Source organism: Vipera berus, assembly GCF_964194415.1.
Source record: "Vipera berus genome assembly, chromosome: 16".
Taxonomy (NCBI): Eukaryota; Metazoa; Chordata; class Lepidosauria; order Squamata; family Viperidae; genus Vipera; species Vipera berus.
This window is the reverse complement of record NC_138219.1, coordinates 1,294,232-1,312,979: the sequence shown is the minus strand read 5'-3', so window position 1 is coordinate 1,312,979 and position 18,748 is coordinate 1,294,232. Positions and strand designations below refer to the sequence as shown.

Here is an 18,748-nt window from a genome sequence, read left to right as displayed (position 1 = left end):
CCGGCCCGAGGGGCTCCTCGTCCCGCCCCGGGTGACCCGTCCTGGGGCTCCGCGGGGAGGGGGTCCCCGCCGGGGAGAGGAAGCTCGCGAACCCGGGAGACGCCCGCAGCCCCGCCTGCCCTCCCGCGGAAGGCTCCGGCTGGCAGGGGGGCAGGGCCGGTGCGCCCGCCGGCCCCCTCCCGCCTTCCGCAGGTCTCTGCCCGCCAGCTCCGCCGGCCCGCCTCGCGGCCGGAGAGCGAAGAGGGGGTGTGTGAGCCGCCCTGGAAACTACATCCCCCATCAGCCTCCGGGCCTCTTCCCGAGTGTCAGCTTCGGGCTGCAGCCAGGGAATTTGAAACAAAAGAAGCTCTCCGGCATCGCCCGCCCGCCCCGCTCCCCCCGCGGCCGGAGCCCTTCGGTGGGCCGGACTCCGGGTCGGCGGGCCTTGCCGGCTGCCTGGCTCGGTGCCTGGCCAAGGCGGGCGGACTCGGGCGCTCCTCGGTTCTGCCCGGTCTCCCCGCCCCTCCGCGCTTCTGCTGCGCGCTCTCGCTCTCCTCTTTCCCGGTCTCCATCTCCACACCCCCTTCGCTGCCAGGCGGGGTCTGGGAGAGCAGCGAGAGCAGAAAGCAGGAAAGGAAAGAAGGAAGAAAAGAAAGAGAAGGAAGGAAGGAGACGAGAAAGAGAGAAAGGGAAGGGAAGAGAGAGGGAGAGAGAAAGAGAAGAGGAGAGGAGAGAGAGGGAGAGAGAAAGAGAAGAGAGAAGAGGAGGGAGAGGGAGAGAGGGAGAGAAAGAAAGAAAGAAAGAAAGAAAGAAAGAAAGAAAGAAAGAAAGAAAGAAAGAAAGAAAGAAAGAAAGAAAGAAAGAAAGAAAGAAAGAAAGAAAGAAAGAAAGAAGAGAGAGAGAGAGAGAGGGCGGACGCGCGGAAGAGCTTTGTGTGGCTGGATCCACGTTGGGCAGGAAGATCAGGTTTCAGCGCAGGCAGCACCGGGCGAGGAGGAGAGCCGAGCCGCGGCCGAGCCGCGCCGCCAGAGGCAGAAGGAGCGCGGAGCTGGGGCTCGGCCAGCAGGGAAAGAAGGGAGGTGGGCGGGGGTCTCCGGCTCTTCCCTCCCGGCCGCCTCGCTCCCCCTCTTTGTGCCTGCCCCTCCTTCCTCGCAGGCTCTTTGTTCCCCTCCTCCTCCGCCTCCCCCACCGCCCAGCCCCCTCCCCTCCCAGCCCACCAGCGGCAGCAGCAGCAGCAGCAGCAGCAGCGGCCGCCCCAGCGAAAGCAGGAGCAGCCCCATCACCGCCATCCCGCCGCCGCGCCCCCCCACCCCCCTCTCTCCCCAGCCTTTGTTAGCCATGCCTAGCCTGGTAGTGTCAGGGATAATGGAAAGGAACGGGGGCTTCGGGGACCTGGGCTGCTTCCCGGGCAGCGGCAAGGAGCGGGCGCTGCTGGAGGACGACCGGGCGCTGCAGCTCGCCCTCGACCAGCTCTGCCTGCTGGGCTTGGGGGAGCCTTCGGCCGCCGCCGCCGCCGCGCCCTCCGCCGCCGCCTCGGCCTTGGGGGGCGGCGGGGCGGCGGACGAGAGCAGCGGCGGCCAGCCGCCGCAGCCCCCCCCGCCGCCGCAGCCCCAGCAGCCCGCGCCGCCGCCGCCGCCGCCCCCGCCGCCGCCCCCGCCGGCCTCAGCCCAGCAGCCGCAGCAGCCGCCGCCGCCCCCCAAAGGCTCCTCGGGGGCGGCCATCCCGCCGCCGCCCCCGCCGCCGCCCCCGCCGCCCGGCGCCCCCGAGGCCGGCAAGCTCTGCGTGCTCTACAAGGAAGCCGACCTGCGGCTGAAGAGCAGCTCCAACAGCACCGAGTGCGTCCCGGTGCCCAGCTCGGAGCACGTGGCCGAGATCGTGGGCCGGCAAGGTGAGCCGGGGGCGCGGGGGGGGACGGGGGAGGGAGGGAGGCGCCCGCCGTGCCCATTGTCTCCGCCGCTGCCCGGCTCCGCGCCCGCTGCCCGCTTCTCCGGCGCTGGCTCGGCCGAGGGCCACTCCCCCTCCTCGCCTCCGCCTGCCGGCCGCCCGGTGCCGCGGCCGCCCTTTGTCCCGCGCCGCTCGCTCCCCTCGGCGGCCGCCGAGCCGCGCTCCCGCCTTCCTGCCTTTGTCCTCCGGCCGGCCGGCGGCGGCGGCGGCGGCACTTGCCTTCCGGGCGCTGCCCGCCTTCCCCGCTCGCTCTCCCGGCCCCGCCACCGGCCCCGGCCGGCCCTTCAGTCCTCCAAGCCCGACGCGGCCACCTCCTGCTCGGTCGCCCGCCGAGGCGCCTCGGGGCTGCCTCCGTTGCTGCCGGGGCGGCGGGCGGGGAAGGGCCTGGCTACCCTCCCAAAGTTGAAGCGGCTCCCCGGCGACCCCGCCGCCCGCGCCGCGGCTCCCTGTCCCCGCCAAGCCCGCCCGCAGGTGACTGACGGCCACTGCAGGGGGGCGCGGAGGGGCCCCTCCTGAGCCCGGCCGGGGGGGGACTGCGGGAGCGAGGGCCGTTGGAGGCGGGAGGCCGGAAAGTTGCCCCTCTTTGTCTGCCCGGCCGGCCCGGAGGCGTCTCTGGAAGCGCTTTGGCCCCCGGAGGGGGACCGGGCTGGCGAGAGGGCAGGGGCGGCGGCGGGGGGAGGATGTTCGGGAGGAAGAAATGCGCGGCTTCGGCGCTCAGCCCGGCCAGAAAGACGCCGCTTACTTTTCATTGTGCGCAGACCCCCCCCTGCCCCCCCGTTGCCGTTCGGAGTGGGGAGAAGCGCGCGTGGGGCTTTCCCGGGGCCGGGGCGAGGGTGGGCAAGGCCGAGAAGACCCCCTCTTTTGTTGGGTGCTTTCTGGGCGCGAGAGGGGGCGTGGTTCGCCTCGGTCTCTCTCGCGGCGGCGGCTGGCGGGGGGGGGGGCGGGAAGGAGGCGAGCGCCGGAGCCGGCGGAGGCTTCGCGAGCAGCAGCCGAAGGGGAGTGGGACCCGGGCGGGGGGATCTCGGAAGCCCCGGACTCCCCGCCTCGGCCTCCTCCCGTCCCCGGCGCTGCTTTCTTCGCGGGAGGCGCTCCCTTCTGGCGGAAGGACGGGCGGCAGCTGCGGGGCTGCCGGGCTGCCTCCATCCCGATGGGTGTTTTCCAGCCTCTTCCTTGTCGGCGTAGAGCAACCTGAGACGGGGGGGTGAATATTTGGGGTTCCCCACCCTCCAGAAAAGAATGCCAGCCGCTGCTGAAGTTCCATTCTTCAAAGGAGGGGAGATAATGGCTACTGTAAATAAACATGCCCCCCCTTCGAGGCTAGGAACAGCTTTGGCAATACGTTGCAGCTCCATATTGATGGAGCACCAGGAAGAAAGGGGTGTGTGTGTGGGGGGAGGGTGTTTGCTGGGGCTCTGGGCAGAAGTGGGAAACTGGGATTCAGGATGGGGCCCCCACTGTAGTGGAAAAGGAACTTGGGTGAAGTTGGAAAGGTCTGACTTGTGAATCCAGAAGCCCCAGTTAGAACAATGGAACCAGCAGTGGGTTTTTCTGCTACAAAGGATATGGAGGCTTTGAGGCCCACCAGCTGTGTTCCTGCAGCAGAGAGGACCCTCCACCCCCACCCCCAGGAGCACCTTTCTGAGGTGTCATAGCAAATGTGGTTATAAATCCTCCAGAAAAAGGGGGCATTAAAAATCTTCCTGTGCCCTAAAATCACTTAGTGTTCATTGAAAAAGAAAGGAAAAAAAGATATAGAGAAGAGCCTGTCACGTTGTGTGTATGTGTGTGTGTGTGTGTGTGCTTCCTCCCCCTCACCTCGTTTTTTGGCTGTCCAGAATGGCCCACCAACCCAAATCCCCTCCTGCCCAAGCCCTCCACCACAGTGGTGGTGCAGGCAGAGCCCTCCAAAGGTGCATTGCAGCGGAAGCCGGTTTGCTCTTTGTTTAATTAGGCTGGGTTCTTGCGAGGGGATGGAAAGTGTCTCCGCTTGTCTTATTTTCCTATTATTTTCAAAAGGAAGTCGCATTTTAAGCCCTCTCAAAGATGGAAGCCTGTGCATGACTGCCAAAGAGGCTCCTTTTCCGTAGGCTGCTTTACCTGCTGACTCTCACCCCTTAGGCAAAGGGGCTGTTTGTGAGCCACACAGCAGACAGTGGGGCCTGCAGGAAAGAATGGAGGAGGGGGGGGGCGGAGAAATTCCTCCCACCGTTTGCAGCTCATATAAATATGTAAGGGCTGCATTCTCAGTGCAACTGCATCCTCACCGCTTCTTGTTTGCTTCTTTAATTTTCCATGGAATGAGGGGGCGATTTTGCATGACCCCCAAGCCAGAGAAATCCCCGACAAGGCCTGGGCTCTCTTTGGAGCGTGCATAGGGGCTCCTGCTGCCTCCACACAACAAGGTGGGTTCTCTGCCCCATTGTTGGAGCTCTAGGGGGAACCCCTTCTATGGAGGGCCTCTGCCCGGCTCCCATTTCATTTGCCGCCTTTGAGTTTGGGGGAATGGCAGAAACTCCTGCTTCACGGCCTTTGCAAAAAAAATAAAAGGATATGCTGAGAATCTCAGCCTTGCAAATGTATTGTGGTTTAAGCCGCTGAGAGGGAATTCCACTCGTTCTGCTTGCCCTTTTTCAATACATGCCTGTAAATGGACGTCCCCCACCCTCTGCCTTGCACTTCTGGTGCGATTCATGGGGGTCACTCCTCGGAACCCAGTCCTGTTTCCCAGTTGACTTTCTCCAGATTTTGAAGGGATCCAGAGCAGGGGGAGGGAGGGAGGGAGGGAGGGAGGGGACGTGACTTGAGGGCAAGAAAACCTGGGAAGAAATAAAGGCAGACGCTTTCGGCTTGCTTACAAGTAAGCTTTTTACATACGAAAGCAGTTCCAGTTTAAATCTCGTGGCCTTCTTCTCTGGCGCAAGTCCTTTTCTTCATCAGCAAGGCAGAGACGGTGACAAGGTGTGCTGTTGGAGAGGTCAGCTACATGTGCATAAAGTGCACATTGAAGACTCCTCCGTTTGCCTGCCTCCCTCCCTCCCTCCCTCGTGAGGGACATCCTCCCCTGGCCACCCTGGGCTGGAAGAAGGGATCAGAGGACCTCCAGCCCCAGCAGGCAGAAATGGAGTTCAGCTTCCAAAACGTGGGGCCAGGCTTAGTGTGAAACACCTGTCCTTTTCTCCTGCACCTGGATTGCTATGGAGAGGAGTGGAAAAGTGGATCCAGTTGACCGGAAAAATAGCATAAGAACCACCAATTTCCTTGAAACCTGTTTGCATTCTGTGTTTCTGAAAGTCCACTTGTGGCGGAGTGGAACAATCTGAGTCTGTGCTCTTCGGCTGCAGAGTTTGCGAAGGACAGCTTTGTATTTTAAGTGCATCTGCCCAGCGCTCCATTTCTTTCATTATTATTTAATTATTAATCTCCCTTCTACTTTGCTCCATCCTAACGGTTCGCCGACAGAGCAGGAAATTTGCTACACCAGGAGAAGAAGAAAAGAGAAAAACAATGGCCAATTGAGAAATGCAACGTTTCAACCTTGGTTTCACTGAGCCAATGGTGTGGTGATGAGGATCTTGTGCTGATCCCAGGGGGTCCGGGTCCAGATCCTCCCAGCCCTGGGCAAATCAAGGCCCTGCACTTCCTCTGCTGCTGTGGGCAAAATATGGGAAGTGGGAGGGTTGGGGGTCACGGAGGAAAAGAGGGGCGGGTATCTGCCAGACAATTCAATAAATGAAACAGGGAGCCCGTGCAGAGTGTGGAGCTGCCAAACTCTTTGGGCACAGCCTGCCATGTTGTCTTTTGTTAACCTGCATTCAGGGTTGAGCGTATTGTGTGTACCCGGCTGCATCTGGTCATTGGCTGCTAAGAAGGGGCCCATTGCTTGACAACGCTCCTAGAGACAGGCCCAGGCTCAGCCTTGGGGGGCTTCCAGATCAGACGCTCGAGTGACTCCCCCTCCCCTTTCTGGGACTTTGCATAGTCTTTCCTTGCAACTCTCCCACCTTCCTTCTTTTCCTGAAAACAAAATGCACCGAGGAAGGAAAAGGCCTTTGGATGAGTGGCTGCGGGAGCCGCCTGGCTGGGGACGCCCTCCGGAGGGGAACCATGAGTGCGGCAACCTTCCACCCCAGGCCCTTCTCTTTGGGCTGGGTCTGTGGATGAGGGGTGCGGCAGAGTGGCCTTCACCTGGGGACAGAAGGGCAGCTGAACCACACACTTCCAAAGGCTTGATCCGGCTTAAATCCCCTTGGGTTGAACCCAGGGGAGGTCCTGCTGAGGACACGCGTGGTGCCCCTTTGGTGGCAGGCCCTTCTCTCAGGTGGGGCCTTCCCCTGCCTAGGGGAGGCCCCGTCAGGATCAAGGGAGGGGCTTCCCAAGAGCTGCCAAAGCTGAAAAAGACTTTGATTAGCCTGGCAGGAGAATGAAGCCCCGTGGAACCGCAGCTGCGTCAGCAGGCGGGAGTTGAGGGGCTTCACCCAGTGGTGGGACTCAGCCGGTTCGCACCACTTTGGCAGAACCGGAAGCTAATTTTTTTGTTGCCCAGGCCCAGAATGGACTTCCGGAAATGGCATCCACACAGAGAACCGGTTGTTCACCTATTTGAATCCCACCACTGGCTTCACCTGATGGGGAGCATCCTCTGTGCTGCAGCTGCCCTTCTGGCTGGGATGCGGGGTAGGATGGAGGTGAAGATGATGGATGGAGAGGATGGAAATGGAGATAGCAGCAGCACTTAGACTTATATCCTACTTCATAGTGCTTCACAGTCCTCCCTAAGCGGTTTACAGAGCCAGCCTATTGCCCTCCCTCCCGCACAACCTCAGAAGGATGGAAAGCGGAGTCAACCTTGAGCCGGTCAGGATTGAACTGCCAGCAGCTGGCAATCAGCAGAAGTAGCCTGCAGTACTTCAGACAGATGGAGATAATGAAGATGGAGATGGAGATGATGGAGATGGATTATTATGGAGAAGATGGAGATGATGGAGTTGGAGTTGATGGAGAGATGGGACAATTGAGATGATGGAGTTATGGAGATGGATGAGGTGATGGAGGCAAGGATGATGGAGATGGGGGGCAGGTCCACCCACTGTCCTGCAGGGCTGCAAGTTAACACAAAACAGTCTTTGTCAGTCCAGTCCTGAAGGTGACTGTGCTGTTAATAGCTTTCTCACGGAATAACACAATTAAATGGAGGCTGAGGATTAGTCTCCTCTCACAGGCACAGGCCTGGCAGGCTGAGAAAACTGGTGGCTTAGCTGAAGCTCTTGGCCTCCCGGATGGATTTTGGATCCCCTCACAGGCCTGCAAAAAAGGAAGGCCAAATTTTGCCCCTGGGACTCTCCACTTTTACCTCCTACTGCTCCTGAGCAGCTGCAGAGTGCAATTCCCGCACTATTAAGTGGCTGTGGAGGCTTTTCCGGGACCGGAAGGACCGACAGCATCCAAACAGGAGGATGCCCTGGCCTTGGAGCTCTTTTCCAGAAGTTGGGGGGATGGACTCGAACCAACGTCCACCCCCCCCCCCCCCGGCATTTGTAATTCCTGAGCGAGTGGATGAGGTTGTCTCAGAGATTACAAAATGGAAGTGGTGAGTCAGATGTCCAAATAATCATCACGGACAGAAGCTGCATTTCCCCAAATCCGGGTGATGACTTTATTCATGAGATCAGAATCTTTCTCAGCCTTGGCAACTTCAAGATGCGTGGACTTCATCTCCCAGAATCCTCTCTGCATTAGACGCCCCTCTGGCCTTTTCTCCAAGTGCTCCAAGCCCCTCTTGTCCCCAGGTCTTTGGGGCAGCCTTGTAAGGTAAATGGGCCAGCAAACAAACTTCACATAACCAGCTAACCTAGAGTCCCAAAATGCACAGATAGTCCTAGATGTGCAACTTTGTTTACTGACCATTCAAAGTTACGATGGCAAAAAGTGACTCATGACCAGTTTTTACACTTATAACGGTTGCAGCATCACCACGATCACGTGATCAAAATTTAGACGGTTGGCAATTGACTCATATTTTTTAAATAAATTTTATTAAACAAATTTTAAATAAAAAACAACAAGAACATTGAGCAGTTGACTCATATTAATGACGGTCGCAGTGTCCCAAGGTCACATGATTCCCTTTTGCAACCTTAGGACAAGCAAAGTTAATGGAGAGGCCAGATTTCACTTAAATGCGTCACTGACTTAACAACTGCAGTTACTCACTTAACAACTGTGGCCAGAAAGACAGTAAATTGGGGCAAAATTCAGTTAACAATTCAGTTAACTTAGCAACAGAAATGTTGGCTGGCTCATCCGTGACCAAATGGATCTCTGTAGTATCCAAAGCAGGCATTAATCAGTCCCCGTTTAGCCTCTTGAGCCTCCTTCAGATCCACAAAGGCGTTGTGCCAACTTGGGAGAAACTTTGGTTTTGTCCCATCCACGGCCTGCCCTCGTTCGAGGCTTGCCGAGGCTTCCTGCCCGCCTGTCTAAGAGCTGAGAAAGGCTCTTCGGCAGCTCTCCGGGCCTCCCCGAGAGAGCGGCCGGCAGAGGCGGGAGTGGGGTGAGCATTGCTGCCTCCGTGGCTGGAGCGAAGGCAGAGACGGCCTCCGAGGGAAGGCCGGCTCCTGAGGGCGTGATGGGCCCCTACCTTGCCAGCCTGAGGAGAGGCCACTTGGTGACCAGGAAAGGGTTTAGCACTTGAAGATTAGTGCCACGAGGTGTGCTGAGTCTCCTTCCACCTCTGTATGTACCAACCATGTTCTTCCTTGGAGCATGCGCTGAGGGCCTCCTTGGAGCAAGGCAGGGTGACCCCTGCCCCCCTGGCCAAGCCAGGCCTCTGTGCCACTCTGGCGCTTCCAGCTGCCACACCTCTCCGTGGAGCCTTCCTGGCCCTTTCCTCCGCCCGCCTGCCCCCCCCCCTGCACTCAGGAGTCTTCCACAGGGCTGGCTGCTCCTCCTGCCAGGCTGCCTTCCGCCCAGTCTGGATGTCAGTCTGCAGCTCCGTCTCTGACTCTACTGGCTGGGTTTTCATCCTGGGGCCCGACTCATACGCCTCCCTCAGCCAGGAAGCGCTGCGTTCCCACAAGCCACTCCACTCCTGGCTAAAAGAGGATGACGCTCTTCACACAACCGGATGGAGCACAGCTGCCCGCCTTGCTTGGGCCCCGCAGCCAGGTCTCTGGTCTCCAGGTCCTCCGTCTCCCTCCAGGCTTCCTGCCATGGAGACACAATCCAGCTTCAGTCACAGCAGAAGCAGCCCTGCAAAGGGTGAGCAACAGGAATGGCAGAGAGGAGCTGTCCAAGGGCCTGGTTCAGGATGGGAGGCAGCCCAGCAGGAAGGCAGCAGCAGAGGTTGCACGCCTGTGCCTGCTTCCCCTGCCATGGGAGGAGGCCGAGGACCAGAGCTGCCTCTTCGGCCTTCCCTTGGCAATCACCGCTGAGCTCGCAGCCCCATCAGGCCAGTGTTCCCCATGGATGTGGAGCTGGCTATGATTTCTTAGAGCTGTGGAAGAAGGAAGGATGAATTTCCTGACAGGGAGAACAAATCACCAGAGGAACAGCTTCCCTGCAGAAGTTGTGGGTGCTCCAACCCTGGAAGTTTTCAAGGAGAGGCTGGACAGCCACTTGTCCAGAATGGTATAGCATCTCCTGCTCGAGCAGGGGGTTGGACTAGAAGACCTCCAAGGTCCCTTCCGACTCTGTCATTCTGCATTCTGTAGGCGGAAGAGCTCTTCAAACAGGGAAGGGAACTTCAGGATTGGGACCCAGAGCAGGAAGGCGGGGCTGGGGGAGCAAGGGCCAGGCTGAGGCCTGCAATGCTGCTGAGTGGGCATCCTGGGGCGATTGGTGACAACTCTGGGGAGGGGGGGGGAGAACAGGGCACGGGAAGTGGGGGGGGGCTGAGAGTCAGCCCTGCAGAGGCCTGCAGCCCCGCCCCTTTCTTGCAGTCTTTGGATCACACCACTGAAAGTTGGCAGCTAAAGTGCCCAGTTTGGTGGGGAAGCTTTGTGCTCCTGAATGCAGCAATGAGCCAAACCAGGTATGCAATGCCTCTGTGAGACAGTGGATTCTCTGCCCCCCCCACCTGCCCCTCCCCCGTCAATGTGGCCCTGCAACCTGCCTTAAATCCAAGGGAGGTCAATGCAACTGCAAGTGAGATTTGGGGCAAGCAAGAGTGGGACTGCCGCTTTCTTGGCTCCTGGGAGCCCTGGAATAAAATACTTATGGGGCTTTGCAAAGAGGGACAGTTGGAAGCAGCTGCTAGGCTGACTCAATAGCCTGTCAGAGGCAACAGCCTCCATTTTTATCATGCCAATGTTTTACAAATTGGGCGCTTTGCCCCCTGAGACTGTTAGCTTCCTTCAGAGGTGAAGGGCACGATTCGGCATAGATCCGGACGTGCCCTCAGAATTGCATTTCTGTATTATCTCAAAGAGCCACATTCTGCAGCCTGGCAGCATGAAGGCGGTGGGAAAAATACCTGCTAGTTCCATTTTGCCAGGGTTAGTGGTCCATTTTCGCTGATTGGCCTGTTGGCCACCACCGGTTTCTGGCGACACTTCTGGCTCTTGCTGTCTCACGTATGTTGAAGTGTAAGCACCGTGGCCAAAAATGTGGCTGTTCAGAGGGAAGATGCTGAAGCTCCGGAATGGAAGCCTTCAGACACACAAAAGGCTTTGTGTTTTAGGATTAGCGGGAGCCAAATAAAGCCTTCCTGATGAAGGGGTGCCACCAGCTGGTTTTCCTGGCTCTTGGTCAAGGCAGCACAGGGAAAAGCACATGAAGGGGTCCAGGGTCACAGCATTGGGTCTGCCCCAGGAAGTTTTCCAGCTGCAAACTGGGGGTACCTGGTCTGTTGGCCTCCCTTGCCAGCTGCTGCCTGTCTCAGGACCCCTTCTGCTGCTCCTGCCCCCTGCGTGAGCCCCCTTCCCTGCCTCCCACCCCACCACCCCACAAAGACCTCTCAAAGCCCATCCGGGTGGGGCGTCCCCTCCAATTGCCCACAATCCTTGGAGGAAGCCCGCCAGCCAGCCCTGCAGGGGTGATGGTTCCAATTTCAGGTGGAAAAGGCAGCAGAGTGGGGGCAGACCTCTGATGGCTCGCTGGCCCCCTTGGGAGAAAAAACCTTTGCTTATTTAAAAACAGAAGGTTGCATTTAACATTGCAACAGTCATTGCCCAAATTTGGCACCTCTTTGATAATATTTTTGCTGTGTCTTCCCCAGCACAAACGGACAGTTTTCTGCACAGATATCAGAAAAGAATATTTATGATTAATCCGATCTGCAATAAAAAGCCAGATTTAAGACTTCAGATACCTGGCGGCATCTGGCCCAATAGAAAAGGTGTGATTCCTCACGAGTAATGCTCCTCGAAAGGCAGGCTCCTCAGGATCTTCCTGGGGCTTCCTCTGTTCCAGGTTTATTGTTCGGTGATGCACAAAAAGTTCTCAATGTAAAATCGTAGGACTAAAATAATTTTTTTAAAAAAAATCTCATTGTGACTGTAATCTTGACGCTACACACCCACTGGCTCAGAGTTTCTCAACCTCAGCCATTATGCAGAGAGATCCAAGAGGTATGGATTCCAAATCCCAGCATTCCAGTGGCAGGGAAGTCTGGGAGTTGGAGTTCACACATTTTAAAGTTGCTGAGGTTGAGAAATCCTGAGCTAGATCACAACTGACTTGTTAGTGAACTGACAGTTTTAGCATGTTCGGCCCCGAGACCCCTGTGCCTCCTTCTCCTTCCCACTTGGCAGAGAAACACCCCCACACACCCACTTCAGTCTCTTGCCTAACCCATCTAGTCTTGTGGGGTTCTTGGTGCTCTCCAAGCTTGCTTGTTTTCGTGCAGATGTCTCACTTCCAAACTAGGCAACTGTCAACTGTCATCGCATGTTCTTGCTTACTGAAGCATTGATGTTGCCCAGCTGGGTCATGAAACAGCTGCAAGAAAACAACCAAGCTTGGAGAGCACCAAGGACCCTACAGACTTCCTCCTCCTCTCTATAAACCCCCCTCCCTTCTAGCACTGACGATGTTCCCTAGTTGGGTCATGAAATGTCTTCAAGAAAAGCACCCAGCTCAGAGAGCACCGGGGACCCCACAGTCCTCCTTCTCCTCCCCTCTCCTAGCCCTGTAACCTAGTTGGGTCACGAAACATCTGCAAGAAAACCACCCAGCTCAGAGAGCACCAGGGACCCCCACAGTTCAAACCAGAGCTACAAAGTTTCTTTTCTATTGGAACCACATAATCCTTTGCCCCTTCTGATTTTTAGTGGGGAGAACATGGCCCTCCCTTGTGCTTTCTCGAGAAAGAGACAGGATATTTTCTGTTGGGACACCCAGATTTTGGATCTCTCTGAATAAGAAAACCTTCTCTCTTTGTTCTGTCTCACTGAGCTGCCCATCGGGTTATAAATATCAACTTGTGATCTTCTTTCGGGCAGATGCACTTTTAAAATGAGGTTTAGGAATATCTTTGTGCATTTTCTACAAGTCGTGGGTTAAAAGCGGGGTGTCCCTTACGCTCAGAATCACGCCCCACCATACGCAGTTCCACCACTTTCTGTACTCCCACAATCCAGCCTCCTTAACAGAGTAAGGAAACGCAGTGGAAGGGTTCCTCTCTGGATGGATTGGGGCCAGCTGACAAAATAGTTGCAGTTGCCTGCTTGGTGCCATTGATGTGTTTGTCAGTGTCTGGTTTAGCTGCACCCAGGAGGATTTTAACCCTGATGTTCTGTGTGTTCTTAAGGGTGAGAGACATGGGCTATGGTGTGCAGAATCAGAGGAAGTTAGGGCTCCTGATGCTGTGCAGAGATCCTGCAAGGGACGTTTTGTGAAGCGGGTGATCATCTGGCCTTTTTCTGGTCCTGAGCTTGTTCCATTCATTGTGGTACTTGCGAAGGATGGGTCTTGACTTACGGTTTTGACTTGGTTAACAACTGCTCAAAGTTATGATGGACCCCGTCCCAAAGGTCTTTATGACCTTACTTATGACCAAGCTCCAGTGGCCATACACCCCCCCCAGTCACTTGACCACATGTCGGATGCTGGGTAACCAGCCTGTAGTTAGACATTGGCAGCATCCCATGGTCATTTGACCAAGATTTATGACATTTTTTGCGAAAAATGGCCTTCTACTTTTCGGCAAAAATGTCCCAGAGTGCACAAGGGCTTAATGATCACCACGAAAATGGTTGTAAAATTGGGTTGGTTGCATGGATAATCCACTTTTCAATCGTCACAGCTTATGTTGTAGTCGGCATGCTCCATTAGTCGTAACTCAAGGACTTCCTGTACAAGCAGCGTAAGGCTTCCCTGCCCTGCTTGAGAAGGTGCCCATCAGGCCAGAAATGGTGCCCTCCCCGCCAGCCCCTCCAGCAGGCTGGCCATGGAGGTGGCCTATGGAGCTTTTGCCAGCTGGCTGAGAAGCTCATCCTGAAGCCTTGGGCTACTCCCAGGGGTCTTGAGCCCATCCTTGCTGAGAATGAGGGGCAGCCCCTCCCCAGTGCCCCTCAAAGTAGAGACTGCAGCAAAGGATTTAGCTGTTCAGGTCCCCCCCCCCCGCAGTTTGGAGAAGGAGCTGCTGACCTCCTCAAACTTTCTCCAGTTCCCCTGAGCTGCAGATGGAGCCCCTGCTGCCCCAAAGCAGATCACCGAGAGTCTTGCAGGGCAGATGCCCTCCACCAACCTTCTTGCTGGACTCAGGGCCCAGCAGTTCCTTCCTTGGGGCCTGCCTCTAGGCACACTGGCACCCCCCAGCCCAGCCCCACTCCTGTTCTTGCTGGCTGCCCCCTCCCCCGTGTCCCCTCCACCCTCACCACCAGGCTGGTGGAAATGACATTTGTTCTTGGTTAAGCTTCTGCCTTGATTTAGTTTCCCTCCATCTGCTGCCTGCCTGGGCTCCCCCTTCCTTTGTCTCCGTGTCTGCATGACCCCTTTGTTGCCGGCAGCTCCATCTTTCCGCGGCTCCTGCCAGCACCGCCACGACCCTCTTCTCCCAGCTGGGGGCGGGGAGGACCTTTGCGGGATCAGCAAGCCAGGAAAGGCAGCGTTGCCAGAGGGATTTTGTCTCAAAAAGGTCCCCAAATGCTAGCAAATTACGGAAGCCAGTTGAACAAAGAGGGCTGGATCAATCCTTGAGAAAGAGGATGCAGGAGCATGCACGAAGGCCCTCTCTTTGAGCCGCCTTTTTCCCCAGGTCTTTACGGCTGTTTTGGGATGTGAAGCGGCTGTAGATGCTCACCTGCATGGAGACAGCCCAGGGCAGCTTCTGAAGCAGATGGGCTAGACCAGGGTGGGTGCAGAGGAAGCCCTGTTGCAAATACACAGCCGGTGAGGGAGGTTAGTCTCTGGCAGACAGGGCTCTCTGTGCCCCCCCAGGCACCTGCCCCCCTCCAGTTAATGCCCTTCTGGCTACCCCTGAGTTGAGATTCCAGCCCAGAAGTGCTATGCTGGGGGGTTGCAAGGGAGGAGTGTGGAAAGTCTGGGGTTTTTCCAGGGCTGGGGGAGCACTGAAGTGGGCAGAGGGGCAGTTGGTGAGTGGGTGAGAAGGCAGAAATTCCATCTTGGCTGGGACCAGCAGAGGAACATGGGATGGAAAGCTGAGGACGGGCTAGTCAGGAGAAAGATGGGTCTGGTAGCTTCCTTCCAGCCCTCATCCCGAAGGGCAGCGTGTCAAATCCTAAGTGGCCCTCAGTTCTGGCTGTTGCCTTAGGATGCCAAAATGGAATGATTCTCCTGATTGGCTACTTTTCCAACAGTCACTCCTGTGCTGGTTTCCTTGGGCCTGGGCTACAGCAACGTGCTTTACTTATGGCTTCCCTTGAAGACTGCTCAGAAGCTGCAACTGGTCCCAAGTAATTCTGCTCTGCCTGTTGCCATCCAAAGCTTGCAGGAGCAATTCCAGCTGCTGATGATCACCTACATGGCAGGATCATTGGTCTCCCCTGATTTCTCCACAGCCTGGGCACAATTGGCACGGCCCAGACACCTTCCCCTTGGGCCAGGGTTCTCAGCCCAAGCAACTTTAAGATGGGTAGACTTCATGCTGGCTGGGGAATTCTGGGAGTTGAAGTCAAGCTGTCTTAAAATTGCTGGAGTTGAGGATCACTGCCTTAGGCAATGTCTCTTGATGGGACTTAGGAAGTAGGCCTTGTGCCAGTATCTGCCCTCTGAAATGCTTTCCCAAGGTACCCCTGGCTCCTGCCCTGGCCCCCAAAATCTTCACGAAAGATGGCAGGTGTGGCATGTTTGATTCTTTTTCAAGAATGTTTTCCTACAAGATGTTTGGATTCCTAATTGTGTTTTATGATTATTTTTACTGTACAGGTAATCCTTGAATTACAAATGTAATGGAGCCTCCCTTCTATTCATAAATTGAGGATTCGTAGGAGTGAATCGTGTGTATCTTGAATGCCGTCACTCCCTCCTTTTGCCCATGCACTCACTAATCGAATGCGTGGGTTGTTATGTGCACATGAGTTATCTGGGAAAGGCCATGGGGGGGGTAGTGATGCAACGGGCCACCTGCTTCAGACCACCCAAGGCCTTCCCCAACCCACTAAGATACCTCATTGTCCCTCCCCTGGGATCGCCACAATTGCTCGCCACCCCTCATCCTGCCGTGCCGGGTCACGTCCTTGTGAAGATCTGTCTCCAGCCTCACTGCTTCTTTGCGAGAGCAGAGGGAAAGCGGGACGAGTGTGCCCGGCTCGGCTTCTCTGACTTACTGGGCCGCCTTCCACTTCTGGAGCAGTGGGCAGCCTCCGGGAGTCTCCTTCAAAGGCTCCCAGGTTCGGGGTGGAAAAGTGTTTGCACACCAAAGGGAGGTTTGGGGCAGTGAAATCACGTTGCTTCAAGCCTCCCGTTGGTGTGCAAACACTTTTTGCACACAGACTGGATCTTGTGGGACTTCAGACTTCCAGGCTTCCATTTGCAGAGAACAGAGGCCTAAAATACCATGAGATCATGCAAGATCAGTAGGGTGAGATCTCACACTACTGATCTTGCATGATCTCATGGTATTTTAGGCCTCTGTTCTCTGCAAACGCACCGAAGGCCTGAAGCACCAAAACAGGCTTTCTAGATCTTCGCAATGCCTCTTGCCTATGGAGACCCAGTGGGAAGGAGAACAGGCAGGGCAAATATTGCAGTGCCTCTGCGGTTGCTCATAAGTGTGAATGACTGCCCAGGTGGCTGCAACATTCGTAATTTCGGGACTTGTTCATAAACACTAGGGGGCGCTTATGGCGTAACTTTGAACATTCGCTAAGTGAAGATTCGTAACTTGGGGATTATTTGTATATCACCCAGAGTCAGAGTTGCAGAGTTAGGCATTGCTATAAATGGAATGGAACAGAATGGAAGAGAAAAAATAGAATAAAATGGAATATAATAGAGTCTCCTTTGAAGAGATAGGCAACATACAAGTCTGATAAAGAAGAATGGAATGGAGTGGAATGGAATGGAACTGGAACATGGAATAGAACATAGAACAAAATAGAACTTGGAACAGAGCAGAGTAAACTAGGGGTTAGTCCTCAATTTCTGACTGGTCACTTAGTAATTTTTCGCATTTGCAACCGTTTCCAGCATCCCATGGTCAGAGGACAGCAATTCACGATGTTTTTGCAGAAAACTGGCATTTACTTCTGGTTGCTAGCATGGCTGGCTGGGGGATTCTGGTAGTTGAAGTCCACCCATTTTAAAGTGGCCAAGTTTGAGAAAGAATATCCTAGATAAATGGCATCCAGCCTGAGCCCAAACACATCCAGAGAATGCGCCTCTTTGTGTGTCTGTGTGTGTGTGATTGTCATACTGCTGTTAATATTAGGAAGGAGGGGGAGGGGGAGCTGCTGCCTTCCCATTTTAGCCCCCTTCAGTGCCATTTATAAGTACCTTCCCGCAGTGGTCCAAGTGTCGCAAGACTGGGTCCTCTGCCCTCTGCATCCTTCAGATCCCAGTCCAACTACTAACTTTTCATTCTCCTTTGCTTCTTCTCTTCTTCCAAAGGTTGCAAAATCAAAGCTCTGAGAGCCAAGACCAACACTTACATCAAGACGCCGGTCCGCGGTGAAGAGCCCGTCTTCATGGTGACTGGGCGGCGGGAGGACGTCGCCATGGCCAGGAGGGAAATCATTTCGGCTGCTGAGCATTTCTCCATGATCCGTGCTTCCCGCAACAAGGCCGGCCCCACCTTTGGCAGCGCCCCCACCTTGCCTGGGCAGGTCACCATCCGGGTCCGGGTCCCCTATCGTGTGGTGGGCTTAGTTGTGGGGCCCAAAGGGGCCACCATCAAGCGGATCCAGCAGCAGACCAACACCTACATCATCACACCCAGCCGCGACCGGGACCCCGTCTTTGAGATCACCGGGGCCCCTGGCAATGTGGAGCGAGCCCGAGAGGAAATTGAAACCCACATCGCCGTCCGGACAGGCAAAATCCTAGAATACAACAACGAGAATGACTTCCTGTCCAGCAGTCCTGACTCAGGCATGGAAAACCGCTACTCGGAGGCCTGGCGGGTCCACACTCCTGCCCCAGGTTGCAAACCCCTCTCCACCTTCCGCCAGAACAGCCTCGGGTGCATCGGCGACTGCTCCTTGGACCCTGCCTATGAGACGCCCCGGCTGAACGACCAAAACGATTTCAATTACAGTTACCTCTTCCCTAACTATGGGGTCAACAAGCAAGATCTGTATTATGGGGTCCCCGAGTCAGGAGCGCCTCTGTGGGCTGGCCAGGAAAACACCAATCCAGTTTCCGTGCTGTTCTCCAAACAGCGCTCGGGCAATGCCGGCACCCTCCACCCCAATTCGCACCGCTCCCCCTCGTCATCCATCCAAGAGCCTCCCCTCTCTGGGCTTCCGAGACGGTCTCAGGGGGAGCCCCTGCAAGGCTTCTCCAAATTGGGCGCTTCCACCACCAGCCGGACATCCCTCTCGAGCAGCCGGGAGTGCATGGTGTGCTTCGAAAGCGAGGTCACGGCGGCCCTGGTGCCCTGCGGCCACAACCTCTTCTGCATGGAGTGTGCCGTGCGGATCTGCGAGCGGACCGACCCCGAGTGCCCCGTCTGCCACGCGGCAGCGACTCAGGCCATTAGGATATTTTCTTAGAACCAGCAGCAGCTGCGGAAAACCTGGCAAACAGGAAGGAGAGCGAGGAAGAGACGAGACGGACGGAAGGACATCAGAAGCAGGAACAAACACAGGAGAGAAACGAACATTAATTTAAAGAGGAAAGAAACTATTTTAGGAGCAATGTATGTTATTTTTAAAGAAAATAATGATAGTGGTGATGATGATGACGAAGATGACGGATACGATTTAACTGGAGAATCTATAAATACTTGGGCAGGCGATTTGATACGCAGTGGTTGGTGGTGCTGATTTTTGGGGGTGAATTCTTTCTCAAGATGGTCTTGGGGGGGCTGGAGGGGGGCCGACCTGGTGGATCTCTGGTATCTCCTGGCGATCGAGAAACTTCCCCTCGGGGGCTGCTGCTCCTCTTCTCCCCAGCAACCCAGCTCTGGTCGTGGTCACCACAGGGCCGGAAGACCTTGGCCGGCCTGGCGGACAACAGCTTTGGAAGGAACTCAAGCTGGAGGAATAAAGAAGAGAGAAGCCTTTGGGAAGATGATCAAACGAGGGCACAACTGCATTACCTCAGCATTTAAAAAGAAAAAGAAAAAAAAGCAGCTAAAGAACTTTATTTTCTGTTTCCTCTATTTTTTTTCTAAGAAAAGTTTAATGAAAATGAATAATATTTGGGCCAGGAAAATGAGGAAAAGGTGTGTGAATCCTCCTGGCTACTTTAACCGTTTCATTTG

The 18,748-nt window shown here is 55.8% G+C and overlaps 1 protein-coding gene across 1 annotated transcript; it reads left to right on the top strand.

The window, feature by feature from the left end:
- Positions 1–1,317: 1,317 nt before the first annotated feature.
- Positions 1,318–18,035, top strand: MEX3A (mex-3 RNA binding family member A; the record flags this gene model as incomplete). Its single annotated transcript, XM_081340973.1, has 2 exons — positions 1,318–1,867; positions 16,933–18,035. The coding sequence occupies 2 exons, from the start codon at positions 1,318–1,320 to the stop codon at positions 18,033–18,035; spliced, it is 1,653 nt and encodes a 550-aa protein (XP_081197099.1).
- Positions 18,036–18,748: the final 713 nt, after the last annotated feature.